General features: G+C 43.1%; 1 protein-coding gene across 4 annotated transcripts in view; it reads right to left on the bottom strand.

The window, feature by feature from the left end:
- FAM168B (family with sequence similarity 168 member B) overlaps positions 1-9,885 on the bottom strand; it is a 40,598-nt gene that overhangs the window by 5,496 nt on the left and 25,217 nt on the right. For all 4 annotated transcript variants that reach the window (XM_086372261.1, XM_086372269.1, XM_086372257.1 and 1 more), the window contains 2 exons: positions 1,602-1,744; positions 1,297-1,474 (listed from right to left, as the gene is read on the bottom strand). In XM_086372261.1, the coding sequence (XP_086228387.1) occupies positions 1,297-1,474; positions 1,602-1,744 (321 nt within the window). The remainder of the gene's footprint in view (positions 1-1,296; positions 1,475-1,601; positions 1,745-9,885) is intronic.

Below are 9,885 nucleotides of genomic sequence, written 5' to 3'. Positions count from 1 at the left end.
GTACGGAAAGGAGCGTGGTGGTTGCCAGGGTCTGGAACAGAGGGAGGGGGAGGTGTTTGTTATACAGAGCTTCAGTTCTGCAAGACGAAATGCTCCAGAGATGTGACACAACAGTGTGATACCACCAGCGACCTCTACACTTGGAAATGGCTAAGATGGTAATAACTAACTGGGAAGAAGGGAGGGAAGCAGGGAGGTTCCCAACTGTGCAAGCTTCTGAGTACCTTAAGCTAAGCTTATTTTCCCTATAAATACAGGAAACTCAGCAGCCATCTGTGTCCACTTATAGCCAAGAACCACCTCAAACCTCACAGCCTCACCTGGACCCCTGTGCCCTGAGTGCACCCACACCAGGGCCTGCCAACCCCTCCCTCCATGTGCCTCAAACATTGAGTTTCTATCTGTGCCAGACTCTCCTTTGCCTCTGGGGTAAGTGTGGGAAAACCAAATAAAATCAGAGACTGAGCAGAAAAACACATGGTATCCTGAACCACCTTCCTCTCTGACATTTCCCTTATGCTGAAGTAAAGTCTACAAAACAAAGAGGAAATAATGTATTTCTTTAAAAGTCACAGCCATGGGCAATCCAGTCACTGTGTAAACCTGGCCCCCCTGCACAGATAACTTACATTTCCACAGGAGGTGACCTCACTCCTAGACATTTAACCAAGCCCTCAAATGCTCCAAGGTTCCATGGAGACAGGCCGGTCCAAGCCACGGATCTCTTCTCTCTCTGGTTTATTTTCCTGACCTAGAAGCAGCCTTGGGAAATAGTCTATGTGCATGCCAAAGGATTTCTATAAGCAGCTCTTAGCTCTGTGAACCCAAGACTGGCTTTCTGCAATTCATGAGAACATCCCCATTAAGACAAGCTGGCCTGCGCTGGTAGCCCACACTAAAGGGAAGGACAAGAGGGTCAGCCCCCCAGATCATGGAATATCCCCGCTTCTGCTCAAGCTTTAACATGCTCACCACAGTGATCTGGCCACTCCTTGTCCCTACAGCCAGGTAACTCAGTTCATCAAATTTGGAGAGGGCTAGCCAGTCATGTCTATGGAAAAGGTACTTGGCTCATGGTTCTAAACCCCACACTCAAAATCAACTGAAGGAGAAGGGAAAAGAAAGGAGAGGAAGTAAAGAAAAAGATAACATGCCATTCCTCCCAAAGGATCAGATGTCCTTTCACACAACTCTAGCAATGAAAAGTCAAAGCCAAGGGTCAGAGTTCTAGTGAACTCTCCCTTCCCCCAGCCCTCAGGCCATCGCAGAGGTGGCACCCCGGGGCCAAGGACTTACCCGCTGACATGGCCATAGTGGTGCCCGCCACCATGCCCATGGTGACCCCGTTGCCTCTCGGCGGAGGGAGGGGAGCAGGGTACACCGTCGCCGGCATGCCGTTGGGCTGCACCACCGTGGTGTGGTGGATGACGTGAGGGGGTGCTGCATACAGGGGCTGGGTGTAGTACGTGCCTTGCTGGGGAAAGAAGAGAGACAGATGCCACAGGGGCACACACCTGGGTCAGAGCCCCAAGGGGCCGACCCATCCCCACACACAGTGCCCAGGAGACCCTCATGACACCCACAGCGCACCCCAGGCCTACCTGTGCATACGGGCTCTGCTGGGGGTAGGCACTTCGCACGGGGTACACAGCAGTCTGGTAAGGGTTGGGGGAGGAGGAATACGGTGGCACTGCCCCGCTGGTGGGGGAACAGGACACTTTGTAAGGAGTGCCAGAAGTGTAACCTGAAACAAAAAAGTCCAAAGCCTAAGTTCAAACCCACACATGACCAGACCCAGGGACGGAGCAAGTGTGCCGCAAGGAACAAGGCGGTATTCCAGTCCTGACCACAGTCATGCTGGACACCGCCACCACAATCCGGCTTCATTTCTTAAACTTGATGTGCAAGTATGTGTGTGGGGGGTGGGGTGGAGGCAAGGGAGAACATTCTGAGTATATCTTCATATAGAACAGGAAAGAAACACCCATCTTGTCAGAATATGTATTAGCATGCCATTCCTGGAGCACAATTTGGCATTAAAAGTATGTATTTCTTTTAGGCTCACCATCTATTTCTAGAAATTTGTTTAAAGAAATAAGCACATGAAAAGATGCTCAACATAGCTAGTCTTTGTTGTTACTGCTGATGTTTAGTCGCTAAGTCATGTCCGACTCTTTGTGATCCCATAGACTGTAGCCTGCCAGGCTCCTCTGCCCATGGAATTTCCTAGGCAAGTATACTGGAGTGGGGTGCCATTCCCTTCTCCAGGGGATCTTCCCAACTCAGGGATGGAACCCATGTCTCCCGCTTGGCAGGCAGAATGTTTACCACTGAGCCACCTGAGAAGGCCTATAACCACAACTGTTACTGTTGTTCAATCGCTAAGTTGTGTCAGACTCTGAGACCCCACGGCCTGTAGCCCTCGAGGCTCCTCTGTCCAGGGAAATGCAAATCAAAACCGCAATGAGGTACTGCCTCACACCTGTGAGAATGGCTATTAATAAATTAAGAACATAAATAACAAATGTTGGTGAAGATGTGGAGGAAAGGGAATCCTGGTACACAGTTGGTAAGAATGAAAACTGGTGCAGCCACTAGGAAAACAGTATGGAAGTGTCTTAAAAAACTAAAATAGAACTACCAAATAAACCAACAATTTCACTGCTGGGTATTGTGACAAAGAAAATGAAAACACTAATTTGAAAAGATACATGGATCCCAATTTTCATAGCAGAATTATTTACAACTGTCAAGATATGAAAGCAACCTAAGTGTCCATCAACAGATGAAGATGTATCACACACACACACACACACACACACACGCAGGCACACAAGGAAGTATTACTCAGCCATTAAAAAAAGGATAAAATTTTGTCGTTTGCAACAGCACGGATGGACTTGGAGGGTATTATGTTTAATGAAATAAGACAGAAAGAAAAACTGCATGATATCATTTATATGTGGAATCTTAAAAAACACAAACTAGTGAATATAACTGGTAAAACCAGACTCACAGATACAGAACCAGTGGTTCACTGGAGAGGAAAGGGAGGAGGGGACAACATAGCAGAAGGGGATTTCAGAGGTAAAAACTATTATGTATAAAATAATCTACAAGGAAACACACAGGGAATATATAGCCAATATTTCACAGCAACTAGAAATGGAATATAACCTTTAAAAATGGTGAATTAATTTTCAGTGAAAAAAGAAATAAGCATAGATTTAAACAAAGTCTCAATGGTAAGCATGCTCATCCCCAGTGTTGTTAATGGCAGCAAAAATAAAAGGAAAAACTTGTCAACAGTAGGGTTATGGTAAAGACTCCTGGGTCTAAGGCAGCAGCTGAACACATACACTTGCTTTTGTCCCCACCCAAAATTACAATAAAGCAGATTAATAAATAAAAAGACATAAAGCCTCGAAGATAAGAAGGGAAGAAAAGACATTTTGGAACCTAAAAATCTTAGAACCTTTAAGAAGCAGAAATGGAAAATGACTTAGCAAACTCAAAAGGCTACACTTTTAGCCAGCAGTGCAGAGGGTCAAGCAGCAGCCTGACAACAGAAAAGCCCCTTCCCCAAGACCTAGAGGACCTAGGAGAGCATGGCAACCCACTCCAGTATTCTTGCCTGGAGAATCCCCATGGGTTGAGGAGCCAGGTGGGCTACAGTCCATGGGGTTGCAAAGAATCAGACACAACTGAGCGATAAGTGCACACGCACACACACACAAGACCTAAAAACTGTCAGCATCTGTTTCCAGGAAGTGATGAAGGACCACAATCTGGAAGAGTGGTTGAGAATCTATCTAGTAAGCTGAAAGCCGCCTGGCTCCCCTTCCTAACTCCCCATCCCAAGAGAGAACAGTTTTTCTCCAGGAAGGGTCTCTGAGCTTTTACATTCACAGCAAATTTATTCCTACAGACTAAGCCCAACAAAGCTAGTAGAGGTGATGGAATTCCAGTTGAGCTAATTCCAATCCTAAAAGATGCTGTGAAAGTGATGTACTCAATATGCCAGCAAATCTGGGAAACTCAGCAGTGGCCACAGGACTGGAAAAGGTGAGTTTTCATTCCAATCCCAAAGACTGCCCAAACTACCGCACAATTGCACTCATCTCATATGCTAGCAAAGTAATGCTCAAAATTCTCCAAGCCAGGCTTCAACAGCACGTGAACCGTGAACTTCCAGATGTTCAAGGTGGATTTAGAAAAGGCAGAGGAACCAGAGATCAAATTGCCAACATCCGCTGGATCATCAGAAAAGCAAGAGAGTTCCAGGAAAACATCTACTTCTGCTTTATTGACTATGCCAAAGCCTTTGACTGTGTGGATCACAACAAACTGTGGAAAATTCTTAGAGAAGGGAATACCAGATTACCTAAACTGCCTCCTAAGAAATCTGTATGCAGGTCAAGAAGCAACAGTTATAACTGGACATGGAACAACAGAATGGTTCTAAATCAGGAAAGGAGTATGTCAAGGCTATATACTGTACCCTGCTTATTTAACTTATATGCAGAGTCCATCATGAGAAATGCTGGACTGGATGAAACACAAGCTGGAATCAAGATTACCAGGAGAAATAGCTCAGACATGCAGATGACACCACCCTTATGGCCAAAAGCAAAGAAGAACTAAAGAGCCTCCTGATGAAAGTGAAAGAGGAGAGTGAAAAAGTTGGCTTAAAACTCAACATTCAGAAAACTAAGATCAAGGCATCTGGTCCCATCACTTCATGGCAAATAGACAGGGAAACAATGGAAACAGAAAAGTGAGAGACTTCATTTTCTGGGGCTCCAAAATCACTGCAGATGGTGACTGCAGCCATGAAATTAAAAGACGCTTGCTCCTTGCTCCTTGGAAGGAAAGTTATGACCAACCTAGACAGCATATTAAAAAGCAGAGACATTACTTTGCCATCAAAGGTCCGTCTAGGCAAAGCTATGGTTTTTCCAGTGGTCATGTATGGATGTGAGAGATGGACTATAAAGCTGAGTGCCAAAGAACTGATGCTTTTGAAGTGTGGTGCTGGAGAAGCCTCTTGAGAGTCCCTTAGACTGCAAGGAAATCCAACCAGTCCATTCTAAAGGAGATCAGCCCTGAATATTCACTGGAAGGACTGATGCTGAAGCTGAAGCTCCAATACTTTGGCCACCTGATGTGAAGAACTGACTCACTGGAAAAGACCCTGATGCTAGGAAAGATTGAAGGCTGGAGGAGAAGGGGATACCAGAGGATTAGATGGTTGGATGGCATCACCGTCATGAATCTGAGCAAGCTCCGAAGGTTGGTGATGGACAGGGAAGCCTAGCGTGCTGCAATCCATAGGTCACAAAGAGTCGGACACGACTGAGCGACTGAACTGAACTGAAGCCCATCAGCAAACTGTGGTACAACCAAACAACAAAATACTACTCAACAATAAAAAAGGTAGAAGTGCTGGTACACATATTAATTACATGGGATAGATCTCAAAGAAAGAAAATACACAAAAGAAGTCAGACACAGTAACACATGACATGATACTCCAAGAAAGACCAACATAATCTACACAGAAAACCAATTAGAGGTACCCAGGGATCAGAGGGCATCTTTCATGGGAACAAAGTCACTCAACTGCAGTGGTGTTACACATCTGTATACAATCTGTATACGTGTCTAAACACACCAAACTGCACTTTTAAGGATGGCTCATCTGCAAATTATATCTCAATAAAAGTGCTTTCAAAAAAGTCTGAGAAACCATTTCTCATTCACTAAAATATAGCCACTGTTTTGTTCCACTACCTTCTGCTGTTTTTCAGGCAACTTCATAATTCCATTTTCCCAAAGCCTTTTATCTTTCTCAGCAAAGAACTGTCCCAAAGCTGTGGTACATATACACAATGGAGTACTACTCAGCCATTAAAAAGAATACATTTGAATCAGTTCTAATGAGGTGGATGAAACTGGAGCCTATTATACAGAGTGAAGTAAGCCAGAAAGAAAAACACCAATACAGTATACTAGCGCATATATATGGAATTAGAAAGATGGTAACGATAACCCTGTATGCGAGACAGCAAAAGAAACACAGACGTATAGAACAGTCTTTTGGACTCTGTGGGAGAGGGAGGAGGGGATGATTTGGGAGAATGGCATTGAAACATGTATAATATATAAGAAACGAATCGCCAGTCCAGGTTCAATGCAGGATACAGGAAGCTTGGGGCTGGTGCCCTGGGATGACCCAGAGGGATGGTATGGGGAGGGAGGTGGGAGGGGGGTTCAGAATGCGGAACAAGTGTACACCCGTGGTGGATTCATGTTGATGTATGGCAAAACCAATACAATATTGTAAAGTAATTAGCCTCTAATTAAATAAATTTAAATTAAAAAAATAAATAAAAAATAGCAAAGAAAAAAAGAACTGTCCCAGGTACCTTTTACAGTCTTTCAGGAAACTGAAATTTTTTCAAATAAGAGAATTTTGTAAAGGCCAAAATAAATGGAAATCCAAAGGTGTAATGTCTAGTGAATACAGCAGATGAACCAGCACTTCCCAGTCAAGCTGTAACAATTTGTGCCTGGTCATCAGAGAAACATGGTCTTGCATTATCCTGATGGAAGATTATGCATTTTCTGTTGCCTAATTCTGGACACTTTTTGTCAAGTGCTGCTTTCAGTTGGTCTAACTGGGAGCAGTACTTGTTGGAATTGTTTGGTTTTCCAAAAGGAGTCCATAACAGAGGACTCCCTTCCAATCCCACCATACACACAACATCACCTTCTTTGGATGAAGACAGGCCTTTGGTATAGGGTTGGTGATGGTTCATTTCACTTGCCCCACAGTCTCTTCCGTTCCACATTATTGTACAGTATCTACTTTTTATCGCCATCACAATTGTTTTTAAAACAAAAGACAGAATGTTTGCATTATGTTTAAGTAGAGAATCACATGTGGAAATACAGTCAAAAGGTTTTTTATCCAAACTGATGTGGGACCCAAATGACAAAGAGATGAACATAACCAAGCTGGTGCAAATGACTGTCAATGCTTGCTTCAGACATGTTGGCTATCTCCTGAGTAGTACAATGTTCGTTGTTCTCAATGTCTCAATTTGACTGCTATCAATTTCAACTGTTAAACCCGGCCGTGGAGCACTGTCCAGCAAGAAATCACCCTGAAATCTCACAAACCACTTCTGACACATTCAATCAGTCACGGCACCTTTTCCATATACTGCACAAGTCTTTCTTGCACTTCAGTTGCGTTTTTACCTTTCTCGAAATAATGAAGCATGATATGCCAAAAATGTTGCTTTTTTTCTATCATCTTCAATAATAAAACGGCTACAGAAAAATTCACCAATTTTGATAAGATTCTTACAAAATGTATGCTGATATGATAGCTGTCACAATACAATCTAACAAAACTGTTGTGAATGAAGTTAAAAACAACTAAGTGCTCCTAGAACTTACCTTATGGGCAGGGGGGAGCTTTTTGGCTAACCCAGTATTTTGAAATTTACTAAATATGATGTAAGTAAAAACACTGCCAAAATTTGAAGACACCAAAATTTAATACCAATTCTAGGCTAAAAGAGAATAGAATAAACAGACTTTCAGGATTTGGAAATGCAACTTTAAAGACAAGAGCAGTTAAGTCCCTCTCTCTAGCTGCTCATCTAACTAGTATTTAAGAGAGACAGAAAAGGAAAGTGATGGTTTCACAGGTATAGACATGTAAAAATCCATCACATTGAAGCTTTAAATATGTGTCCTTAACTGTACACAAATTATACCACAATAAGGTAGCAAAACATTTAATTATAAAGACAAAAAGGTAACTACAAAAGCCACCAACTTCTAACCATGCACTGACACTCCCAGAAGATGGGTCAATAACAGCTCCTAATCAGAGAAGGAAATGAGACACTGGTGCCTGGTGGACACATTCATGACCAGTCACAGTGATAGAAGCACTGTATCAGGGCAGAGTGTTTATTCATCACCAACATCAGCTGCCATGCTCAGGGCCAACAGAGCCCATCAGAGAAGGTCCAGCCCTCTTGAAAAGGTGCCGCCTTCAGGGGAAAAGCACAGGGAAAGAGAACACCACCAGAGCAGCAGTGACACAGTCCTGGCAGACAAAAGCAGGAGCAGGCGGTCTCAAGAATGGAAGGCTGCGAGTGAAGGCAAAGTATGTCTGGATAGCTTCCTCTTCCCAGAACTAACCACTCCTTCCCATTTCTCAAAACCATGCAGCAGCGACATACTTGAGTTAGTAACTCACAGAACACTGCTAAACAAGGTCCCAACGGCCTGAATTAAGAGCCCCTCACAGGAGTCACTGAACTTACATCTGACCAAAAGGATACCAGCTTTTTATAAAAATGTCAGACAATCAGAACAGTCACAGAATTGCATATTTTGAGAACAAGTGCTAAGACTTCAAACTTGAACATCACATTCAGAACCTCTGGGGCTAGCCAGTTTTCATAGGTTGAAAAGAACCAGCAAGGCCCCCCTTCTTCACTGTACGATTAAAAAATATCTATGACATGGATGTAACAACTGGAAATATAAATACTGACTGTAGTACTTGATACCAGAGAAGGCAATGGCACCCCACTCCAGTACTCTTGCCTGGAAAATCCCATGGATGGAGGAGCCTGGTAGGCTGCAGTCCATGGGGTCGCTAAGAGTTGGACATAACTGAGCGACTTCCCTTTCACTTTTCACTTTCATGCATTGGAGAAGGAAATGGCAACCCACTCCAGTGTTCTTGCCTGGAGAATCCCAGGGACCGGGGAGCCTGGTGGGCTTCCGTCTATGGGTCGCACATAGTCGGACACGACTGAAACAACTTAGCAGCAGCAGCAGCAGTATTTGATACTATTCAAGAATTAATGTTATTTTTTAGGTGTGGTGATACATATTTTAAATTCATCATTTAAAGATAATACTGTAAAACTGATGAATATGATGTCTTGAGATTGGCTTCAAATAACACAGGGGAAACTGATGGGAATACAGATGGAAAAAAAACACCTAGAAGCTATTAGCTGCTAAGGCCAGGGCATGGGCAGATGGATCCCATACTATTGTATACTTAGGTATGTTGTAACTGCTGAGGGTTAGGGTGTGGATAAGCAGAAATCATACTGCTGTGTACTTATGTGTTTTTGTATTAGAAAATTTTCACAATAAAAGGTTTTTCAAAGTGTTTTACAAAGGTGAAGTAAACTTATGGATTAAAACAGACGAGACATAATGAATTCAACTTTTTTAACAAATTCAACATGTAAATTTTGAATAGATCTTGTTTCCAATTTTTTGTTAAATTTTTGGGACAACTGGGCAAATTTAAATATGAGCTATCAAATAACTGAGAGAATTACAGCTTCTAAGTATGATAACTATCCTGGGCATGCAGTGGAATGTCTTCATTATGTTAAGGGCCATACTGAAGGACAAAAGCCTAAAAGACTGTAACTCTGAGCTGGTTCGGAACACACACACTCTCTTATACGGTAGATAAAGCTCGCGTGGCGCAATGGTGACTGCTGAGTCTCAGTGCTGGATATTACGGATTCACTGTATCGTTCACTCCATTATTCTGTATATTTGAAAATGTTCTGTAGGAAAATAAAGTGAAAAAAATAATGCCTTCAGATAGTGGCACACAGCTGAGAGAGGATCTAAGAAAACGCCCCAGGAAACAAGTCATGCAGGAGCTACAGGGACAAGGAAGGAGCAAGCAGAGGTCCACCACTACTAAGAAGTGAACACAAAAGGTTGCTGAGCCTTTACGAAGACCATGATTTAGGACGGCATGGTCTTTAGCAATCTGATCTGAAAAATAACCTGATCTGATTAGCTACAAAAGCAAATAAA

Source organism: Bos grunniens, chromosome 2, assembly GCF_055505025.1.
Source record: "Bos grunniens cultivar Pamir isolate PY7600 chromosome 2, Bosgru_T2T1.0, whole genome shotgun sequence".
Lineage (NCBI taxonomy): Eukaryota > Metazoa > Chordata > Mammalia > Artiodactyla > Bovidae > Bos > Bos grunniens.
This window is presented reverse-complemented; position numbering and strand designations above follow the sequence as displayed.